Raw genomic sequence first — 24884 nt, forward strand, 5'->3', positions numbered from 1 at the left:
GTAGATCAAATTCATTTTATTGAAACAAAAAAATTGCTTAAAGTTTCCCAAAACTTATGCCAAATCTCATTTTTCCATGAAAAATACAGCAATAAAAAGACATTGAAAAACAAGCCACGTCTTAATAGATAGTAGGTAGAATTAGTAAACCAAATTTGGAAGGGCATTTACAACTACATTTCACAATTTACATGCTTTAAGATTAAGTAAATGAGGCAATAAAGTACCTATTTGCTAACATTACCAATACAATTTAAGTATAGATAAAAAAATTGGATCATCAAGTTAAAAGCATTATTTCAATACAAATGCAATTATTCAGCATGCTGCATTGAAGTGGCCTTTCACAACACTATTCATTACTGAGGGGAGATTACCCCTGGATGTGTAATACATTGGATCAACTTATACAACAATGTAGTTTTTAAAAGTAAAAAAACTATTTACCTCAGTTGATAAAAGTGAGCATTAAGAATTGCTGTTTAATTGTTTGTGAAGATTACAAATCCATTTCCAGCCTTCATGGGAAATTTCCCATATCGACATGAGTGATGATTGCAGACGATGTTACACAAAGGGATAGTACTAAAGGATGTTTCAGTTATCTTGGACTAGTACTTAGCTAACAAGTTACCATAAAACACCTTTAGTTTGTATCATATGTTCTTCAAGTAGAGAGCTTACTTCTATTATAGCAAACCTCTGTGAAACAACCATTTCCATGCAAAATTTCTGTTAAAAATTATACTTCTATTTGGATATTCACCCAAATTATTATGTTAGAGCAATACTGAATTAAGAAGGTGTGGTTGCATACAGTTGGTTAGGAAACCCTGCAATTACAGATGAAACATTCCAAGCAAGGCAAAAAACATACATCATTATCTACTAGTTTTCATTATAGTTATTGGTGATACAGAAGAGAAGTTTTAAAAAACTACTTAGAAGCAATTTGACATTGAATAAGCTTCAAAAATAGTTTTCTCTCCACATTGTCTTCTTATGGCTTTGAAACTTGTCCAATGAAGAGGACAGTACCTGTGCAAGCAATTCAGAACAGAAAAACAGTTAGAGCAATCAGCAAATCTCAAATGTGTAGCTTTAGGAGCTATTCAAATTTGAACATTTTTCCATATAGAGTTAAGATCCATTTTGTAGACATTAACCTCTGAAAGTTACTAAATGAATGGTTCTTGTGTTACTCAGTCATGACCCTCGTGGACCCTTTGGTACAAAGCCCCGTTGTTCTGTATATAAATGTACTAAACCAAAATAACCCAAACTAATAAAAATAATTGACAACAAAACCAGAGTTGGGACAAGGCAGTTAAAGTTTAAATTATAACATCCAAATTCATCCTGTCAAAATTCCAACTGTACATATTTTGGCCAATACATTCAGGGTTTTTAAAAAAAAAAACTGACTAAAAATTTTTAAAAATGATCTTGTCAACTTCTATACACAAACTGGCATTTCAAATTGCAAGGATTCACCATTGTTCCATACTATACAAGGCCATATGCACAATACAAATTGTAGACCATCACTATCTGACTGCAGTTTGAGTACTTCTTGATAATTTGGAAAGATCTATACAGATACAGCATAGATTTAGATCGTTTTCAGACATAGGTTAGCTATTCACATAAATTTGAATGTTTATATACTCTTCACCTTTTAAATCAAAAAATAGATAGTTAATTAAAATAGAAGTCCCCAGAAGGAGAAAAGATAACAGCTTATATAATTGTTTACAATGGTCATTGAGACACGAGGGGACAAATTTAGGATGGCTATTGGACTGGAAGGAAGTTAGCAAAATTTCAGAAAGTTCAACAACACAAATATCTGCTAACGATAATTGAAACAAAGTATATAAAGAGAAAGTATTAAGCAATTTCTTAGGGGACTGGAATTGGTTGGGAAGCAGACGATGACACAGGGGGAAAGAAAAACAGATAGTCATCCCAGTCTTAGTGATGCAACATTTCATAATTTCAAACTACATTATGACTCGAGTTTTGCAATCCCGATGAATTGTGCTTGAATTCAATTCCAGCTCATTCATCCACTTTTAATGATGTTGACTAAATTTGGTTTTAAAGAACTGAAGATATTCTTTATTCCACGGAATTTATGCAATGTCTCATTCTTGTCACTGGATGTCCTAGCTGGCCAATGTACTGAAGCAGTTCAAGGAAATTTGTATGGCAGAATTACAAATGGCACAGGATTTGTATGCACAGTACTTAAAATCTAATATGATCTTCATTCCATATTTAATTTGGGATAGCAGGCTTTGTAAGGAATTCCAGACACCTCCATTTCTATACTTATTGATTAAATGGCATTGATCGTAGTTACAGGCCAATAAAATAAATTCCAGCTGAAAGCACATCTCTTTAAAAAGTTCAGAAAGAAACCAAGGCAAGTGCTACATTTTTCTGGCTTGCCAGCAGTTAAGCAGTGAACAGCCAAGTTATGCTCATGTAAAATGGCACCACAAGTTCAGGACTTCTGTGCATGCCAATTATAGAAGCACAAACATGCCAACCAGGTTGTTGGCAGGAATCTACATTCTGCTACTGGATCCCCATTTGCAGGCCTGCTGCCAGATCATATTCTGTAGAGTATCCATGAACCATTCACTTGAATGGAGTTATGTGTATGCAAAGATAAACAAATTAAAAACCACATTTTTAAAATGGTAATTTTGATATTCAAACATTGTACTTAAAGATTCTTGAATATCTTGTTGAATGTGTAGTCAATTGATTTTTCAATGCAGATTTCTTAAAAATGACACACCTTTGGGGTATGGCCTGGTCAGCTGCTGAAAGCCTTCTTAAACTGTGGGGTAGGACTTTGGATCACACAGCCTAGTGCATGACCTTCTCCAATTGTTTCCAAGAAGCTTTCAGTCAGCAACACTTATGTGAAAATGTGGCAGAATTTAGTTATCCAAGCAGCAAGCATGGATGGTTATATGCCTTGGCAAAGCATGTGCCACTATTTACAGAAGGAGATCTAGAGGGAATTGATTTGAGGATAAAAGTTGGAATAGTTCACATGCAAAGTGATTCAAAGGGTGCAGTATTTTCATATAAAAACTTAGGACTATTTTTTAAATTACAAAAATGCCACCCACCCAAAACATAGACAAATTGCAAGTGTCGAGACACTTCCTTGATTAAAAGGTGATCATTAACTCCAATATTTCATAAATGTACTACATGAACACTTAAAATTAGGATGAATACTGACCAATGGAATTCCCTAAGTATTGATCTGTACCAGGTTTGAACTAATTTGGTAGGGGAATGGGAACAGGAGCAATGGTGCTGAGGATGAGGCAAGTTCGGTTACAACCAGAGGCAGTGTGTACTGAGACTGCTAGACAAGGAGAGGTTGTTGATAGAGCAAAGTTGCAGTCAATAGAATGATTTGCCATGTTAAAGGCATATAAAATCAAAAATGGACTGAAAGTTTTATTTCACTCTATGCTCTGTAGGGAACAAGGTAGATGAACTTGCAGTACAGTTACAGATTGGCATGTATGATGTTGTGAGCATCACTGAATTGTGCCTGAAAAATTATAGCTGGGAGCTTAACATCCAAGAATACACATGGCAATGAAAGGACAAGCAAGTAAGCAGAGCGGGTGGCATGCCTCGGTTGGTAAAAAAAAGATCAAATCAAATGATTAGAAAGAGGCGACATAGGATCAGAAGGTGTCAAATCATTGTGGGTAGAGTTGAGGAACTGAAAGGGCAAAGATCCTGATTACAATGGGAGATAGTAAATCATGTTAAAAGGGCAACTTTACAATAGACATGGCGTGCAGGTAGATTGGGAAAAAAAATCAGGTTGGTGCTGGATCCCAAGAGGGGGAATTTATAGAATGCCTACAATATGGTTTTTTAAGAGCAGCTCGTGGTTGAGCTCACTAAGGGATCAGCTATTCTGGATTGGGTGTTTGGTAATGAACCAGAATTGATTAGTAAATGAACCCTTAGGAGCCAGTGATCATAATATAATTAATTCACCCTGCAGTTTAAGGGGGAAAAACTAAAGTCAGGTTTAGCAGTGTTACTGTGAAGTAAACAGAATTAGAGGCATGAGAGAGGAGCTGGCCAAAATTGCTTGGAAAAGAACACTGGCAAGGATAACGGCAGAACGGCAATGGCTGGAACTTCTGGGGGCAATTCGAAGACATAAGATAGATACATCCCAAAGAGGAAGTAGTATTCTAAAGGCAGAATGATACAACCATTGCTGACAGGAGAAGTCAAAGCCAATGTAAAAGTCAAAGAGGGGACAAACTGCATCATAGAGCAAACATTTGTGGGAAGTTAGAGGATTGGGAAGATTTTAAAAACCGAAAAGAAGGCAACTAAAAAAAAGTCAAAGAAAAAAGATGGAATACAAAGATAGCCAATAATATTAAATAGCTTCTTTAGTTTATATAAAGTGTAAAAGAGAGGCAGAAGTCGATAGTGTATCACTGGAAAATTATACTGGAGAGGTATTAATGGGGGAGAAGGAAATGGCAGATTAATCAAATAAGTATTTTGCATCAGACTTCACTGTGGAAGACAGTAGCAGTATTTCAGAAGTTTGAGAGTGTTGGGGGCAGAAGTGTGAGAAGTTGCCATTACTAGAGAGAAGAATTTGGGAAACTGAAAGCTCTTAAGGCAGATAAGTCACCTGAACCAGATAGACTACATCCAAGGTTCTGCAAGAGGCAGCTGAAGAGATTGTAGAGGCATTATTTATGATCTTTCAGAAACATTAGATTCCAGAATTGTTCTGAAAGTTTGAAAAATTGCAGATGTCACTCCACTCTTCAAGAAGAGAGAGGTAGAAGAAAGGAAATTATAGGCCAGTTAGCCTGACCTCAGTGGTTGGGAAGAGGTTAGAGTCAATTGTTAAGGAAGTGGTTTCGGAGTACTTGGAGGCAGATGATAAAATAAGCCATTGGTTTCCTCAAGGGAAATTCTTGCCTGACAAATATTTTTAAATTATTTGAAGAAATAACAAACAGGATAGACAAAGGAGAACTGGTGGATATTGTGTACTTGGATTTTCAAAAGGCCTTCGACAAGGTGCCACACATGAGGCTGCTTAACAAGAGCCAATGGTATACAGTAAAGATACAATCATGGACAGAGCATAGTCTGATTGACAGGAGGCAAGCTGAGTAGAGGTGTTTCACAGGGATCTATGTGGAGACCAGTTCTTTTTACATTTTATGCCAATTGATGACTTGTGGAAAAGCTTATGGATGATACGAAGATAGGTGGAGGGGTTGGTAGTTTTGAGGAAGTACAGAGGCTACAGGAGGACTTGGATTAGGAACACGGGCAAAGTAGCAGATGGAATACAGTATCAGGAAGTTATGGTCATGTAATCTGATAGAAAATAGACTGTTTTCATTTATTCTAATTGGAGAGAAAATTCAAACACGAGGTGCAAAGGTACTTGGGAGTCCTCATGTAGGATTTCCTAATGGTTAATTTGCAGGTTGTACCTCTGGTGAGGAAGGCAAATGTTATGTTAGCATTCATTTTGAGGACTAGAATATAAAAGCAAAGATGTGATGTTGAGGGTTTATAAAGCACTCATGAAGCCTTAGTTGGAGTGTTGTTAGCAGTTTTGGGTTCCTTATCCAAGACAACAGAGCTGATATTAGAGAAGGCTCACGAAAATGATTCCAGAATTTTAACAGCTTGTCACGTTTGATGTCTCTGGGCCTCTACTCACTGGAATTCAGAAGAATAAGGGTTGACCTATTTGAAACCTATGGAATGTTGAAAAGTTTTGATAGAGTGGATGTGGAGAGGATGTTTTCTATAGTGGGAGAGTCTAAGATCAGAGGACACTGCCTCAGAATAAGGAGGCATCCTTTTGGAAATTGAGATGAGAGGGAATTTCTTCAGCGAGAGTTTGGTGAATCTGTGGAATTTGTCACCACAGGTGGCCGTGGAGGCCAAGTCATTGGGTATATTTAAGGCAGAGTTTGTAGACACTTGAATAGTCAGGGCAGGAAGGAATATGGATGAAGGCAGGAGATTGGGGCCGAGAGGGAAAATGGATCAGCCATCATGAAATGGCACAGCAGTCTCTATGGGCCAAAGTTCCTAATTCTGCTCCCATGTCTTATAGTACCAGTATAACAAAGACAATATATCCCTTCCCATGGAAGCTGTGGGCTTCCCCTGGGTCTCCAGGTGAACCCCCCCCCCCCCACCCCACAATCCAAAGATGCACTTGGCAAGTTAATTGTTCATTGTAAAATTGTCCTGTGTTTAGATTAGGGTTAAATAGGTTTGTCAGAGGTTTCTGGGGCAGCCTGGCTCAAGAGGCCAGAAGGATCTACACTGCACTGTGTCGCTAATATAGAAATGTTTTGTTGGTTTTTTTTATATAAAAACTGTCTCTTCAGCTCCACCTCCCTTCCCCCACCACTTGTATTGAAACTAGGAACATGTGATCAAAACCAGAGTCATTGCTCTTATCAGATGCCTCTCTACCTGCTGAGAACTTCCAGCATTGTTTTCATTGCAGATTTCCAACATCTGCAACATCTTTTTTATCCTCCAGTTCAATAAACTTAAGCCTGATTAAAGATGTTCCATCAACTATAAACAACAACTCTTTCACTGCTGGTATTGCTTCATGACATTGTTTTTAATTTCAGATACCACTTCCTACAGAGTTTTACATTTGCTCTGCAACCAAAGAATAAAATGTTCTAGCACATTAATCAGAATTACCTGTGGGATTGTGCCAGACTACATAGAGAAATGGTCTATTTACTGTAAATGGAGGGGTGATCCTGAATGACCTAAACATCAGAACAGCAACTGCAATGGAAGCAACATGATTAGTTGAGTCAAGGCATTCAAACAAGTCATCTGCAATATATTGCAAAACAGATCGCAGCTACAGATTATTGTTAATTCAAAATGTTTTATTACCGCCAAAAAATGTCATCTTAAATCAATGTTTCTAAAGAAACCACTCAACTTGTATATAGCTTAGCTTTAATTACAGAGTTATTGTATTTTTACAAATGCGGGTTCAAGGTCACATGGGAATTTAAATGTTCAATTTATTATTAGACAATCCATACAATGTACAACCTGTAATTCTTACCCTCCACAGTCAACCACTAAACAAACCCCAAGGAATGAATGATAGAAACATCAGAACCCCGAAGCCCCCTCTCCATCCCATCACACAAGCAGCAGCAATCTTTAGGAATTCACCAACTACTGCACATTACAGGCAAAAGCTGTTGCCTAGACCATGGATCAAAACAAAAAGGAACAAGGCTGAAAAGCCCATTTTTCTCCATGCCGGGGGAGGGGGGGGGAAGAAATGGGCATATAGTTACCCTGATGACCAAGAAATTTACCTCTGCATCATGGCACAAAATCCTGTTCTTACAGGGGCATTTCCATGGATAATTTGTATTATTACCAACTTAGTCTATCAACTATTAATAGCTGTTTTTGCAAAAAAAGGTAAATAAATTGCTCGGGTATAAATTAGAGTCGGTTCAGAGCCAAGGATTAAGCATACTTTAGAATTCCAAATTCTTGTTTGCATGAAAGCAGGCAGGATGGTAATCTGGTATAACATCCCAGGGAACTAATCAATGTGTGCACTATCATACTGATGGTTAACTTTTGCTACTGTGCCCATATACCGTATGATACAAAAATTTGTTCAGTTTATACATTTTCCTGCTTCTTTGTTATTTTCCATCACCATACCTTCCTCGCACTGGGGGTGGGAGGGGATAGAAAAATCAACCCATGTGCCAATTGTTTGGCTCAATCTGTTCCATGTTGCCACTGATCTTCATTTTCCTGGCTTCAAATTCTTTTGACAAACCTATTGTGATGTATATCCTATCAGTCCATATAAAATAAACTATAATTTGATAGGGTTGTTGCCCAAAATTCTCCGTTAATCATTACTTGCCATTAACAACAACCTCCCTCTATTAACCAATACTTAGATCAGCAAGTTCTTTTATTTCTAGCTGTCTGCCCATTGTCATTGATAAACCAATCAAATTTATCATAATATCCATTTTTGAAGAATATAAACACTTGTAATTTTCCAGTCACTATGTGAAACATTTTCACCAGCCCCTCAAATTTTTATCATTGCTTCTGCAAGATAGGCTGAATCTTAACCACACATTAGTCAAAACAACCATAATTCAACTACAACTATATGAAGTGTTTGAAAAGCACTTTAGGCCAAGTTTAAAATGCTGATAGACTTGCCTGTTGCTGCAGAGGCCTTTGTTCCATCTTCATTTACTTCAATTTTAGCCTTTTGTTGGACATGTGAAACATATAATTGACTAGACCCTGCAAGAAATAGTTGCAATTTATGTTGAAGCCGAAAAAGTTTTTGCAAAGTTATTCAGACAAAAGATGCTACTTACTACTGAGTTTTCTAAAATTTGCTTTAGTTTGATCAAACATGTCAGTAATTCCAAAAGATGAAAGCAGTTTCTCCAGTCTAGTTTCTGTCTCAGCAGTGAATCTACAAATATAAAAGTCTATTAGCACCAAATTAATTTAGCATTTAGAGCGTGCTACTTCTGTAGGATGCAGAAAAGACAATTAGAATTATTTTGTCTGTGACTAATTTATACACAGGTTTTCATAGCACTCAGAGTAACTGGTTTACCCAAAATTCAGGGGTGGCAAACGTATGGCACTTGTGCCCCAGGAGCTGCGAGCAAAAAAAAGTTACTTGCACATGGCATGCAACGTTGCCCTTTGATCCTTTAAACCCCACTCGTAAGTTACATAACGATTCCCTATACTGCCAAATGAAGCAGTGAATGGATTTTTACAACCCAAGAGCATTTTCACAGGAAATGTAGTAATTTTTCCAAAAGTTTTAAAAGTTTTCTAAAATGCTTATTTCTGTTACTACTAAAAAAAATTGAATAAAATTGGAATACATTTAATAATCAACAGGAGTCATCCTTTTTCCAGTCTATAATTATTATTACTAATTTACATAGAAACATAGAAAATAGGTGCAGGAGTAGGCCATTCGGCCCTTCGAGCCTGCACTGCCATTCAGTATGATCATGGCTGATCATCCAACTCAGAACCCTGTACCTGCTTTCTCTCCATACCCCCGATCCCTTTAGCCACAAGGGCCGTATCTAACTTCCTCTTAAATATAGCCAATGAACCGGTCTCAACTGTTTCCTGTGGCAGACAATTCCACAGATTCTTCTGTTTGAAGAAGTTTTTCCTCATCTCGGTCCTAAAAGGCTTCCCCTTTATCCTTAAACTCTGACCCCTTGTTCTGGACTCCCCCAACATCGAAATCAATCTTCCTGCATCTAGCCTGTCCAATCCCTTTAGAATTTTATACGTTTCAATAAGATCCCCCCTCAATCTTCTAAATTCCAGTGAGTACAAGCCTAGTCGATCCAGTCTTTCTTCATACGAAAGTCCTGCCATTCCAGGAATCAATCTGGTGAACCTTCTCTGTACTCCCTCTATGGCAAGAATGTCTTTCCTCAGATTAGGGGACCAAAACTGCACACAATATTCTAGGTGCGGTCTCACCAAGGCCTTGTACAACTGCAGTAGAACTTCCCTGCTCCTGTACTCAAATCCTTTTGCTATGAATGCCAACATACCATTTGCCTTTTTCACCGCCTGCTGTACCTGCATGCCCACCTTCAATGACTGGTGTACAATGACACCCAGGTCTCGTTGCATCTCCCCTTTTCCTAATCGGCCACCGTTCAGATAATAATCTGTTTTCCTGTTCTTGCAACCAAAGTGGATAACCTCACATTTATCCACATTAATTTGCATCTGCCATGAATTTGCCCACTCACCTAACCTATCCAAGTCACCCTGCATCCTCTTAGCATCCTCCTCACAGCTAACACTGCCGCCCAGCTTCGTGTCATCCGCAAACTTGGAGATGCTGCATTTAATTCCCTTGTCTAAATCATTAATATATATAGTAAACAACTGGGGTCCCAGCACTGAGCCTTGCGATACCCCACTAATCACTGCCTGCCATTCTGAAAAGTTCCCGTTTACTCCCACTCTCTGTTTCCTGTCTGCCAAACAATTCTCTATCCATATCAATACCATACCCCCAATACAGTGTGCTTTAAGTTTGCACACTAATCTCCTGTGTGGGACCTTGTCAAAAGCCTTTTGAAAATCTAAATATACCACATCCACTGGCTCTCCCCTATCCACTCTACTAGTTACATCTTTAAAAAAATTCTATAAGATTCGTCAGACATGATTTTCCTTTCTCAAATCCATGCTGAATTTGTCAGATGATTTCACCTCTTTCCAAATGTGCTGTTATCACATAGCCGACTCTAGCATTTCCCCCACCACTGATGTCAGACTAACCGGTCTATAATTCCCTGGTTTCTCTCTCCCTCCTTTTTTAAAAAGTGGGGTTACATTAGCCACCCTCCAATCCTCAGGAACTAATCCAGAATCTAAGGAGTTTTGAAAAATTATCACTAATGCATCCACTATTTCTTGGGCTACTTCCTTAAGCACTCTGGGATGCAGACCATCTGGCCCTGGGGATTTATCTGCCTTTAATCCCTTCAATTTACCTAACACCAATTCCCTACTAACATGTATTTCCCTCAGTTCCTCCATCTCACTAGACCTTCGGTCCCTTACTATTTCTGGAAGATTATTTATGTCCTCCTTAGTGAAGACAGAATGAAAGTAGTTATTAATTGGTCTGCCATGTCTTTGTTCCCTATGATCAATTCACCTGTTTCTGACTGTAAAGGACCTACATTTGTCTTGACCAGTCTTTTTTCTTTTCACGTATCTATGAAAGCTTTTAGAGTCAGTTTTTATGTTCCCTGCCAGCTTTCTCTCATAATCTTTATTCCCTTTCCTAATTAAGGCCTTTGTCTTCCTCTGCTGGTCTCTGAATTTCTCCCAGTCCTCAGGTGTGCCGCTTTTTTTTGCTACTTTATATGTTTCTTCTTTGGACTTGATACTATCCCTAATTTCCCTTGTCAGCCACGGGTGCACTACCTTCCCTGGTTTATTCTTTTGCCAAACTGGGATGAACAATTGTTGTAGTTCAACCATGCAATCTTTAAATGCTTGCCATTGCATATCCACCGTCAACCCTTGAAGTATCATTTGCCAGTCTATCTTAGCTAATTCATGTCTCATACCTTCAAAGTTACCCTTCTTTAAGTGCTACACCTGCCCTTACACTTCCTCCCTCACCACCATTCAGGGCCCCAGACAGTCCTTCCAGGTGAGGCGACACTTCACCTGTGAGTAGGCTGGTGTGGTATACTGCGTCCGGTGCTCCCGGCGTGGCCTTTTATATATTGGCGAGACCCGACACAGACTGGGAGACCGTTTCGTGGAACACCTACGCTCGGTCCGCCAGAAAAAGCAGGATCTTCCAGTGCCCACACATTTTAATTCCACATCCCATTCCCATTTTGATATGTCTATCCATGGCCTCCTCTATTGTCAAAATGAATCCAAACTCAGGTTGGAGGAACAACACCTTATATACCGGCTGGGTAGCCTCCAACCTGATGGCATGAACATTGACTTCTCTAACTTCCGTTAATACCCCTCCTCCCCTTCTTAACCCATCCCTGACATATTTAGTTGTTTGCCTGTTCTCCATCTCCCTCTGGTGCTCCCCCCTTCCCCCCTCCTTTCTTTCTCCTGAGGCCTCCCGTCCCATGATCCTTTCCCTTCTCCAGCTCTGTATCACTTTCGCCAATCACTTTTCCAGCTCTTACCTTCATTCCACCCCCTCCGGTCTTCTCCTATCATTTCGCATTTCCCCCTCCCCCACTACTTTCAAATCTCTTACTATCTTTCCTTTTGGTTAGTCCTGACGAAGGATCTCGGCCTTAAACGTCGACATCGCTTCTCCCTATAGATGCTGCCTAGCCTGCTGTGTTCTACCAGCATTTTGTGTGTGTCGTTGTTTGAACTTCCCGCATCTGCAGACTTCCTCGTGTTTGCTTCTTTAAGTTCAGAACCTTTGTTTCTGAATTAACTATGTCATTCTCCATCTTAATGAAGAATTCCACCATATTATGGTCACTCTTACCCAAGGGGCCTCGCACGACAAGATTGCTAACTAACCCTTCCTCTTTGCTCAATACCCAATCTAGAATGGCCTGCTCTGTAGTTGGTTCCGCGACATGTTGATTCAGAAAACTATCCCACATACATTCCAAGAAATCCTCTTCCTCAGCACCCTTACCAATTTGGTTCACCCAATCTATATGTAGATTGAAGTCACCCATTATAACTACTGTTCCTTTATTGCACGCATTTCTAATTTCCTGTTTAATGCCATCCCCAAACTCACTACTACTGTTAGGTGGCCTGTACACAACTCCCACCAGCGTTTTCTGCCCCTTAGTGTTATGCAGCTCTACCCATATCGATTCCACATCCTCCAGGCTAATGTCCTTCCTTTCTATTGCATTAATCTCCTCTCTAACCAGCAATGCTACCCCACGTCCTTTTCTTTCCTGTCTATCCCTCCTGAATATTGAATATCCCTGGATGTTGAGCTCCCATCCTTGGTCACCCTGGAGCCAGGTCTCTGTGATCCCAACTATATCATATTCATTAATAACTATCTGCACATTCAATTCATCCACCTTGTTACGAATGCTCCTCACATTGACACACAAAGCCTTCAGGCTTGTTTTTACAACACTCTTAGCCCTTATACAATTATGTTGAAAAGTGGCTCTTTTTGCTTTTTGCCCTGGATTCGCCTGCCTGCCACTTTTACTTTTCACCTTACTACTTTTTGCTTCTACCCTCATTTTACACCCCTCTGTCTCTCTTCACTTGTTCCCATCCCACTGCCACATTAGTTTAAAGCCTCCTGAACAGCAGTAGCAAACGCTCCCCCTAGGACATTGGTTCCAGTCCAGCCCAGGTGCAGACCATCCTGTTTATACCTGTCCCACCTCCCCCAGAACTGGTTCCAATGCCCCAGAAATTTGAATCCCTCCCCCTTGCACCATTTTTCAAGCCACGTATTCATCTGAAATATCCTCCTATTTCTACTCTGACTAGCACGTGGCACTGGTAATAATCCAGAGATTATTACCTTTGTGGTCCTACTTTTTAGTTTATCTCTTAACTCCCTAAATTCACCTTGTAGGATCTCATCCCATTTTTTACCTATATCGTTGGTACCTATGTGCACCACGACCACTGGCTGTTCACCCTCCCATTCCAGAATGTCCTGCAGCCGCTCAGAGACATCCTTGACCCTTGCACCAGGGAGGCAACATACCATCCTGGAGTCTCGTTTGCGGCCACAGAAACGCCTATCTATTCCATTGGAGCTCAACATGCAGGGATATTCAATATTCAGGAGGGATAGACAGGAAAGAAAAGGAGGCGGGGTAGCATTGCTGGTTAAAGAGGAGATTAACGCAATAGAAAGGAAGGACATTAGCCTGGAGGATGTGGAATCGAATAATTAATTTATTAACTAATGATAATCTCTGCTCAAAATACACAGCACACAAAAGAATTTAAGATAATCACCAATTTGGCACACACTCTAGAAGGATTGCCTTCCCTACCTGAGTTCATACCTCAATATATGGGAAATTACAAATAGATTTGAATGCTTCATGCTTACCTGGGTATAGAAAGTTCAAGTTTCTTTCCTGTCATAATTTTCTTCCAGCTATTTATAGTTTGTGTATTAATGTGAGGAGATATTTCAGAGAGTGGGATACCAATATTCTCTGGAAGAACAATAAACATGCTAATGGTCTCGCCATGGTACGGCATCTCAAGGATATAATATTTCACATTTGCAGGTGTGTTGGCAATACCTATAAAATAAAATCAAATAATCAAAATTATCACAATATAAGCACAAGATATTCTGTAGATGCTTAAAATCCAGAGCAATACAAACAAAGTGCTGGAAGAACTCAGCAGGTCAGGCAGCATCAATGAAAATAAATATACAGTCATCATTTTGGGCTGAGACCCTTCAGCAGGACAGGAAATGAAGGGGGAAGGAATGCAGCATAAAGAGGAGGAGAGGTAGAGGAAGGAGCACAAGCTAGAAGTTGACAGTTGAAGCTAGGTGGATGAGGGTGGGGGAAGAGGAGATGAGGTAAGAAACAGTAAAGTGATAGGTGGAAAAGGTAAAGGGTGAAGAAGGAGGGATCTGATAGGAGAGGAGAGTGGATCATGACAGAAAGAGAAGGAGAAAGACCATTAGTGGGTGGAGATAGGCAGGTGAGGAGAACAGGTAAGAGGAGAGCCAGAGTAGGAAAATGAATAAGAGGTAAGGGAAAAAGGAGGGGGGTACTGAGAAAGGAATTACTAGAAGTTAGAGAAATTGATGCTCTACCCTCCTGTTTAAAACTATCCAGATGGAATACAAGATGATGCTTCTCCCATCTGACAGTGCCACATCGTGTCAGTAGAGGAAGCCACGGACCAACGCAATGGGAATGATGATTGGAATTAAAATGGTTGGCCGCTGGGAAATCATACTTTGTGCAATTATTGCGAAGGTGCTCAACAAAGTGGTCCTGCAATCTACATTGGTCTCACCGGTGTAGAGAAGGCCACATTGGGAGCACCAGATACAGTATATGACCCGAGACAGTTTTACAGGTGAAACGTTGCCTCATCTGGAAGGACAGTGTGTCACTTGCCATCTTTCACATTATAGAAGCAGAAGTCAAATATCAGTGCCCAGTGACCTCAGTAAAATACATCCCATGGCCTTAAGTTTACCAAAGCAAAGCAAAACTCAAGACAAGCTGTTGAGTTCTTTAATAACAATTGATACTGGAATTTTAGTACATTACAAATTACCCCTGAACCCAGATACCCATCATTGCCCTTCTTGTCAAAGTGTGTAGTCCGTGTAGTCAATTAGACCAATCAGAGATGCAAATAAGATGCAGGGTCCATTTACTCAACTAGTTAAAGCACTTAATCACTAAAGGACACAGTTAAAGAAGAATCCCAGGTTTAATTGGTAACCTGTACCGATACAACAAATGTGTTCACAACAGTCAACAGCAACTTGGGCATTTGTTGACATGAAAAACTCTATCAATGCTAATATCTATGACTTCACAGAATAAAATTATTGAAAAATTCAAGATACAAAACAATGCATGCAATTCAGAATTGGAAAAAATTCATGAGTATACATTTTAATTGGCCTGCTTTAGCAAGCGTGCAGTCAGTCACGTCAATTGACAAATTGCATTTTAGTGATTTTTTTTTAAATTATACAATACATTTTAGATCAGGAATATAGCAGCATTTCAAGAATAAGTCTATGTCCTATTTGTGGTACTCCAAGATCTATTGGCTAACACACTACATAATCAGCTGGCTATACATTTCAAAAATATTAAACTTACCAAAATTGAATGCTGATCTTTGGAACATCAAAGGAACTTGATACACATTCCCATCAGCTGCATAGAAATTCCCACTCTGAGTATTTTCTGGTAGAAATCTAGACTTCCACAAACCCTTAAAAAATATAGCATTGACTACTACAAGTTTTGTCGCAGGATTGAGAATTGTTGGAGAAATTATATCTGTGATCATACCTAAGGAAGCAAAGCATATTGTGATATGTACTTCAGCAGAACAGGGAGTTATATCTTTTTTCATCAATGAATTCACATCACAATACAACTACAAATATGCTTAAAATGTTTACAAAAGATACAAATCCAGCACAGATGAATGCATGCAAATTAGAAAAAAATGTCTCTTTTATTTTAAACCGTACAATTGTTAAAGCAAAATAGAAGGATACCCAACTATAACTTGCCTACAAGAAGGCAGAAGTTTTAAAATCATCATGCAACCTTTATGAGAAGTACCTACCGTAGATTCCGGACTACAGAGCGCACCTGATTAAAAGCCGCAGGCTCTAATTTTAGAAATAAAATCAATTTTTTAATTGTAAAGGCCGCACCGGATTTTAGGCCGCACCGCTACTTTTAAATATACATACGTATCGGTAACACAAATTACGTTGCATATACTTTTTTACTGAACAGCACGAACAACATTCCAATATCTCCTAGCGACTGGTAAAAATATATATACTGCAGCCTACCAGGAAAAGTTATTGATCGACTTTAACTTAAAAGCAGCGTTTTCGCTTGGGTCTAATCGGGTCTGACGCGCTTGCGCAATGCGATCGGGTCTAATCGGGTCTGACGCGCTTGCGCATTGCGATCGGGTCTAATCAGGTCTGACGCGCTCGGGTCTTGCTTTTCTTCGAGTATTTTCCATGTTGATGAGGGTGAGTACAAATGACTGATTTACAATAATTTAATTGTGAAAGTGCGCTTGATTTATCGTACAATTTCATTGGACCTCTGTGAACTACTCATCAATTTTATTGGTCTACTGTTACGAGGCAAAATGTTTACGAGGCGGCATGAAAAAAAACCATGTATTAGCCGCTCAGGATTATAGGCCGCAGAGTTCAAAGCTGTTCAAAATGTGGGAAAAAAGTAGCGGCTTATAATCCGGAATCTACGGTATATTAAAAAAGCAAATCTCAGTTCACATATCTGTGGTATATAAAACGGCCTTTGACACAAAAAAAAACCAGATTTAGGGAAGACGCACCTTTAGTTTGATTCGAGGTCCATTCGTTGATTATGGATGCAGCTTCCAAAGGATCATCAAAATTTACATTTCTCAGTAAAGCTTGATAAACCTCATGAGTTTTCTGAATAAAGGATGGCTCCATTTCAAATTCACTTGGTACAAATAATCCATTAGCAATAGTAACTATATCCTGATTTCTGTTCTCAGTTAACAACTTCTCTACCCTTTTGAGCTTTCTGTAAGTACCTGAAAAGAAAATCAATATTGAAAGGCTGTTACCTTGGAGAAACTTCAGTTTTATACCCTCTAAATCATGTACTATTCAAATCAGAGGTACCTGGCTACAAAATAAAAGTGAACATTAAATATTTAGTCTAAACATCCATTAATTTTGTATTAGTTACATTTGATAAATGTCTCTATAATGCAGGGGTTCCAAATCTGGGTCTGTGGCATATAAAAAGGCTGAGAACTCCTACTACAGTGAATCAAATACTGTATCTGTTATATTTGACACTAATACAATGCAAGCAATAAGTTGTGATAGCAGACAAAAGTTTCCAGACATGCAAATGACATCACTCAACACCAAATATGCAATGCATTTGAATAAGTGTTTTGACAACAGTTAGTACTAATTAAAATTCAATGTTACGCATGATCTAATTTATTATGTCTGATTAAGACTGAAGTTACATGAAAACAGCTATTATTTAAAAAAGCCAAATGCTAGAAACAAAGACATTGAAAGAATATGTCCATGAGCCTAAAAGAATAGCAGCAAAATGGTTTGGAAATGAAGCCAAGCACCCCATTGCTTTCTTACTGAATAACCACCGCCATATTTATTACAATTGCATTGCAATATGTACACAAAATAAAACCATTTAATCATTTGGGATGCCATTTACTTTAGGAAGGATGAAAGAACCTTCTCCAGTTTCACTAAAAGTGCAATACCAAATGAATATTGTGTTCCTTGTGGATGGTTTGTAAAAACAAGTATCTGTTACTTCAAATGGCTACAAAGGCAAGACATCAATGCCAAATTGAAAAGTTTGGGGAAACTCTGCCCCCCCCCCCCCCCCAAGTTACAATCCAAATAGTAAAGTCTATTTAATATATTCAGATAGGAAGAAGGAAGTTTACCGTTGGTATAAAGCACCGTTTAGTTAAACAAACCTTGTGAGTTGTACTTCAGAGCTTTGCTTAATTGTTGTTTTGTTCTTCCATCAGCTCCCATATGTAACGTCCAAAGTAATGATGCAATTCCGTGTGGGGACAAGATAATGTTTTCTGTTGGATTAGCGCTAACAACCTGATTGAAAACATCAATTCCTAAATCCGACCCAAGTTCCAATATTTTAGCAGTTTTCTTTCGGCTGTGTACAGAGCTCATGGCCATACAGAGGAGGATAAGAATGTTTATTTTCCTCATTGCAAATCCAATTCTGAACCACAAAGGTACCTGCAAAAAGTTATCCACATAATTACACAGAAAATGGCAAAGCAATAATTTCAACTATTCAAAAATTCCTCCAATACTTCACCTAATAACAAACTTTTATCCTATACACATCTGCTATCTCTTTTTTTAAAATGGAGTATATAAAAATATATCCAATTTTCTCTCAAATATTAACACTCAAGACCTTTATTTTCCCCAAAGTGTTGTTCCTTTATTCAAAATTTTATTCAGCACATCTACAATCAAGCTGGATTCATATTGGGATAGATGACCTGAAAGCACAACCACAATATTCTTGAGCACAATTACTTATTCCTTCGAATGCACTGATGGGGTATTTTAAAAAATCTAAAATGTTAAAGTACAGAACTACATTAGCAATGTAATTTGTAAGACAAAGGATCAGTAAAAAATCATTTTCAACATTATTTTTTGCAGTTTTTCAACAATGTGATATCAAATGCACAATACGATTACTATCACCTTGGTTTACACTGACTTTTATCTATGCAGTCCCAAAGTGTGCCCTAGGCTTCAGATCACAATTTTGTATAAAAAGAGCAGGAACACACATAGATGAGATTTTCCATATCCCATTTTTTTCTCCCAAATTCATATGGTTGTCTTTTGCTCAGCATCATTTGATATTACATATTGACTTTTAGTAAGTGTTAATTTTCCAGTGAAAATGTCAAATAAACATAGTGAAACATCAAGGCAAAATAAAAGTAATGACAGTGCAAAAAGCAGAAGTCTTAGCAAACTGGCTAGTGGCTTAAATACAACTATGGCTCAGTGACTGTTTAGAATGAACATGTCAAACCTTAGTTGATTCAAGACTAAAGTGAAAAATATATGCCTTTAAGTCATCCAAAAATACAAAATGGGACATGCCAAGTGACCAAAGTGAAAAATGAGATGGTCTTAAGCATCCGGAACATGAAACAAAAAGTGCTGCTCTTGAACTGTTATCAGGTCAATCCAAGGTTGTGCTCAAGTACAAGACATCAGGTGAGGGAAATGCCTTCAGCAGTGAAAAATTTACAGCTGGCAGAGGATGGCTCAATAATTTCAAGAACCCTTTTTAGTTGTAGATTGTGATCTTGTGCGGGGAGATAGCAGCAGCATTGTGCAAAGCTGGCAAATGCTAGCCAATGGATTGTGTAAATTTATTCTGGGGAGGGATCAGGGCGATTGCTAAAGTGCATAGACACCTTTAGAATAAAATTTGGCATGGCACATAGTTGGACAGGTGGGGTGGGGGAAAAGAGTTCTTCTTGCAATGCAACAGCGTATTTTGAATGCATCAGTGTGTTTTGCAAGATATGATGAAGTGTTTAGGTGCCAAGTTTCAGTTCAGGAGTAAATGTCAAGCAGAATTATAACTGGATGATCAGTGGGATAACAATATAATCCAATTCAGCACCCAGTTCCCAAAGTGTCTGACATCCTTTAGACACATCTTGGCATAATCTATAGATTCACAAGGATATTCTAAGCATAGGATTAACACATAACAGTTGTTGAAAATGTATTTTCTACTTAAAATTAGACTGGATGTAGGCTTGGAAATGCAGACAAGTGATGAACAACTAAGGTCCAGTTCCCAAGATCTAGGTATTTTTGTGGAGAAAAAAAAACAAGACTTATTTTTCTAGTAGTTTCCTTCGGTCTTACTTCCTTCAGCTAAATAATTTTAAATCTCCTCCTTAATTTGCATACTTTTTCTCTCTTCATCTTCCTCCCCCCACCCCTCTCCATGAGAACAGACCCATGATCATTGTATAAGTCATGGCCTTTCACTGGACAATTGCAATAGCTTCAGATTTTATCATTGCAATGGAAAAAGGCATTATGACTGGCACCACTTGAACATTGCTGTTCTCAACCTCAAGCCCAAATGCTTCCCTACTACCACAGAGAGGGAAAACATTACTGCTTAGACTCTGTACAAGACCAGAACTGGTGCCATTTGAGAGAGCTCATTGAGTTCAATGACATTTGTCTCTGCTAATTAGAAGCAATGATTCATCATTTTGCATCAGTTTCCCCCCCTAAGTGTTTCTGAGATGTCAAAATGTCAGAAACTCAAATTCAACTACAGCTTTGACAAAAGCAAATGTCCCCAAGTTTTGCCTTTTGAGGGCTGAGGCCTCCATACAGCCCACAGTCTGTACCCTTCATTGTCTAGAGGCTAATAGGGTAGGGATATGTATAAATGTGCAGAAAGTATTAATAGCATTGAGCCCTAATACATTTATTCTACACCCGTAAGGCTTTAAGAATATCAATTCCCTCAAATTTCAGTCATTGAGTTATGCTATTTTATTGAAGTCTGCAGCAGTCATTCTTGCTCTTGTCATATGAGATAAACTCTAACCAGTTAGCTGCTAAAGTCTTGCCGTTGCATGCACATTTGTACACAAAATCCTCGTGACCATGTGGGTTTCCGCCAGGTGCTCTGGTTTCCTTCCACAGTCCAAAGACATACCGATTTGGTAGGTTATTTGGTCATTGTAAGTTGTCCCGTGATTAGGTTAGGATTAGATCAGGAGGTTGAACAGTGTGGCTCAAGGAGCTGGAAAGACTGTTCTGCACTACATTTCAAAACAAAAATAAATCAGCAAAATGAAAACAAATGTGAAAGGTTTAAAAACATGGCCAGTATGAAAAGAAACTTACTCTACTAGTTATGCATAACTTTTTTACCAAGTAAATCTTTTAAATAGTACTTCCTACATCTGCCAATTAACCATCAAGTACATGATCTCATTTGCCTTTAAGAAACTGATATTCATATTATTCCATCTTTAAGTTTAGCTTTCAATTTATATTTTTGCCCTTTAGATGGATAGTCTAAACTAGGATTTATGTTGGGAATTATCCATGCTTCAGCCCAGTTAATGCCAACATATTTTTCTGCAATACTGCACATTAACAAAAATGATTACTCCTATTTTTCTACCTACTGTGAAAAGATGTGTCAAGTATCATGTTACCAAAAACACCAAAGTGAATGAAATTAACAAACTGTGGAGCAAGCCATATATCCCAACATCTGTAGTATTTGATTTTCATAGAACACTTCCTACCTAATTCCATATTTGTCAGTGAGATCACAATGCAGTATTTTCCCCCGGCTTCACCATTCTACTCAGTCTTCACAAGACTCAATTCTCTTACAGGAAAAATATGATTAATGACACCTTACCCATAACTAAGCTAGCTTAATTGAGCAGCAAGGTAACAAATGGTTAGCACAATATTTTATGCTACCAGTGACCCAGGTTCAAATCCCACCACTGCCTGTAAGGAGTTTGTACATTCTCCCTGTGACAGCATGCGTTTCCTCTGGGCACTCCAGCTTCCTCCCTCAGTTCAAAGGTGTACCAGTGGTAGGTAAATCGGTCCCATGATTAGGCAGGTGTTTGTCAGGGGATGCTGGTGGTGGTGCTCTAGGACCCCGAGGGGCCTATTCCACATGGTATCTCAATGAAAAAAAATCCAAAAATGCAGCCCACCAATATTTCAAACAGCTTTCAGTTTTATGGAAAGTTACATTCTGCTGGATTAGAGGAAAATTCATGTTTCTAGACAATCAGTTAGAAAATTCTTTCATCGTCATACTTGAGACACTTAAAATTGCATTTCTTTGCTTTGGAGTAAGTCTCAGCTTACTGTTAACAGTTTATTTCTCACACCTAGATTCTACTGCAAATTAAATACATAGGGGTATTGTTGAACTTTGAATTTGATGTGAAGATGCAATGTAGGACAAAGTAATGGCAGCGAAGTGGGAGAAGGAAAAGTCCCCCCGAATAACTGAATACAACAGTGAGCAAATGTACTTTCCTCATTAAGGAGTTATTCACTATGAGCAAATACTAAAATCCAGAGTGATGGATTTCCCAAAGCTCGTTCATAATACTCTAACTTTATGTATTGCTTTTCTCCAGTTCAAGCAGATGCATTACCATTATAAAATAGGGAGACTGGCAAATCAGGTCCAAGCTCAATTTGTTGGCTCATTTATTGTTTTGAACGTTTTCTTCACCCTGGAAAGGGAGTGTCCTCATCCAAAGAGAGGGTCAAGCTTGTGTGACTCCTCGTCTTAAAAGGTGACATATCACCATTCTCTAACATAATGGAATATTAGCCTGAATTTTCCAGACAACAATAAGACGGGGTATTCAATGAAAAATCTCCGTAAAGGTCTGGCAGATTCTGATTTCCCCACCTTTCCAACACAACTCGTAAAAGCATTTTGGAGATCTGCGGCTGCTCGTCACACGGTAATGCCAAGCAAACCGGAAAGTAAAAAGTTCCAAAGGTCATTTAAACATTTTACAGGTTTAAACCAAAAGACGTAATCAGGTACATGAGATCGCGGAAAAACATCTTGTACCGAGTGTGTCTACTTATTTGTATTTCCGTCATCATTATTATTATGCGCCGCGTAGTATGACGTAGGCGATCATGGTCCCATGATCATGATTGTTATTGACATTTTTCCCCTACAGAAGCGGTTTGCCATTCCTTTCTGCTGGGCAGCGTCTTTACAAGATAGGTGACTCCAGCCATTATCAATACTCTTCAGAGACTATGCTTGGCGTCAGTGGTCGCATAACCAGGACTTGTGATTTGCACCAGCTGCTCATACGACCACCCACCCCTTGCGCCAGTGGCTTCACATGACCCTAACTGGGGTGGGGAGGGGTACACCTTGACCAAGGGTGACCTGCAGGCCGGCGGAAGGAAGGAGAGCCTTACACCTCCTTTGGTGGAGACGTATCTCCACAAGTAGAGTTTTGTATACTGTATACTCTTTATTTTTAATGCATCAACTGCCTGATATCGGGCTTTCATATATTATAACAACCCCCCCCCCCCCCGTATTGTTTATGCAGACATAGATCCCGCTCCCGTGCGTGGAGTTCGTGATCTCTTATTCCTTGTTTCACTTGCTTGGTTCTTCCCGCTACTGCAAATGGATCCATGAGCTGTCTGAGGTTCAGCTTTCAAATGTTGTGATAAAAACAATGGGCCACGCCATTGCCCATCTTTTATATATAGCAGCAGACTTACTTTCATATTTTCAAAGTTCGAAGCAAATTTACTACCAATGTACATATCGTATTTCATCACAGTTCCAGGCACTTGTAATTTCAACGCTTCAGTGCCTGCACTGTACTTCGGGTGCAATTTTTAAGGAAAATCTGCCCCGTCTGATAGAAAAACACATAAAACAGCTCCTGTTCAGGTTAACAAAATGTTTACTGTTTTCAAAAAACTGCAGCCCTTCACTCTGATAGTGGCCGGCTGGACCTGATCCAGAGAACAAACAGCGAATAATAATGTCTGTCCATAGTCAAATGTTAAATTAGTCCAATGTTAAATTAGTCAAAAACAAACAACTTGTGTTTGCACATCAGATAAACGTCAACGCATTCCACACAAGTACAATAAAGTCGTGTATGTTACTGAATAAGAGAACTGTAACATTTGTAAATTGATACATTCGAGACCAAATGCCGTTTCATTATCTAGATTTTGTCTAACATACTCGCTATATCTCGATTTACTTCACACTGCAAAATTCCAATACACGTTAAAAATACATTAATTCTAAAATTTAAACCTGGGTTACCACTGCTTCCAAAAGTTACGCTTCGCTGAGTACACGGACGATGTAAAGGCTGTACTAGGGAGATTGTACCGATACGTTGAGTTAGGAAAAAAAGCATACATTAACACTGAGAGAACATGGTAAATACTACGCATACCTTCTAGACTAACGCCTGTGAATAGTTACACCCGCAAGCAGGAAGGGGCTAAGTTTCCCATGGATTTTGCTTGCACAGAGCAAACTATATTCTAATCAGTCAATTTCTTTCTAACCCTCCACAGATTAAGCAACCTCTAAATTGGAATTCGAAGGGAAAACTAATACAAGTAAGAATCCAATCATTAACTACCCAGCAGTCCATCCTTGTACCCCATATTTATAAGAAAATACATACTTATTATGTTATGCTAGTACTGTAACATAATTCATTAAAACATATTAACCTACTTAATAATTGGAACCCCTCGGTAATATTCAGTCGTCAGTAACGTTGAAAGAGAAGAACTCTTACTTAGGCACAGTTACCTTTCCAACTGGCTCAACGTCCCGCCTAAACTCACTTTAATAGGCTTGCTCCCTTCCTCCTCCCTGCTGCTGGTGATTGCCAGAGGAAGGTGGTTCCACTAAAACACGGAGCTGTTTGGCATTCCAAAACCCAGCGGCAAAACTCTAACCGCAATCCGAATCCTTTGTTACTCCGCTCCGGATATTAATCTACCGCCAACTAAAAGCTTCGAAAAGCTGGTCAGTGTTGGTTGGACTGACATATCTAAGAAAATGTACAGTGCAGAGTAGAAAGTAGAGGGGAAAAGTCGTCGAGGAGTATACACACAGCGGAGGCAATATGTTTTATACGCCCTTTGTTGTGTTGTGACACACGTAAGGAGCGTTTATGGAAAGTCACCAATACAAACAAGACTCATCTACCTCTTCCGTTAAAACATCCCACGCTTGGACCGCAAATTTAACCCAGCGTCACATCCGACCGCTGGTTTGTCCAGCGCCTCTAATTCTAGCCATTCCAGTTACGACATTGGTGGGGAAAGAATCGGGAAATTAAATAATTACGTCTTTTCAAGAACCGTTCAGGGTTATTGAGTCAAC

General features: G+C 39.0%; 1 protein-coding gene across 3 annotated transcripts; it reads right to left on the reverse strand.

Moving 5' to 3' along the window:
* serpine2 (serpin peptidase inhibitor, clade E (nexin, plasminogen activator inhibitor type 1), member 2) lies at positions 1-24586 on the reverse strand. 3 transcript variants are annotated; one of them, XM_073040963.1, is made up of 9 exons: positions 24341-24586; positions 17869-18154; positions 16705-16932; positions 15471-15665; positions 13709-13907; positions 8469-8569; positions 8305-8391; positions 6778-6867; positions 1-1038 (listed from the first exon to the last, which is right to left on the reverse strand). In XM_073040963.1, the coding sequence occupies exons 2-9, from the start codon at positions 18122-18124 to the stop codon at positions 1001-1003; spliced, it is 1194 nt and encodes a 397-aa protein (XP_072897064.1). In that variant the 5' UTR covers positions 18125-18154; positions 24341-24586; the 3' UTR covers positions 1-1000. The 3 variants fall into 3 exon arrangements, with proteins under 3 accessions (XP_072897064.1, XP_072897063.1, XP_072897065.1); XM_073040962.1 differs by having other exon boundaries at positions 24228-24380; XM_073040964.1 differs by lacking the exon at positions 24341-24586 and adding an exon at positions 24306-24323.
* Between the last annotated feature and the right edge of the window lie 298 nt (positions 24587-24884).

Source organism: Hemitrygon akajei, chromosome 3, assembly GCF_048418815.1.
Source record: "Hemitrygon akajei chromosome 3, sHemAka1.3, whole genome shotgun sequence".
Taxonomy (NCBI): Eukaryota; Metazoa; Chordata; class Chondrichthyes; order Myliobatiformes; family Dasyatidae; genus Hemitrygon; species Hemitrygon akajei.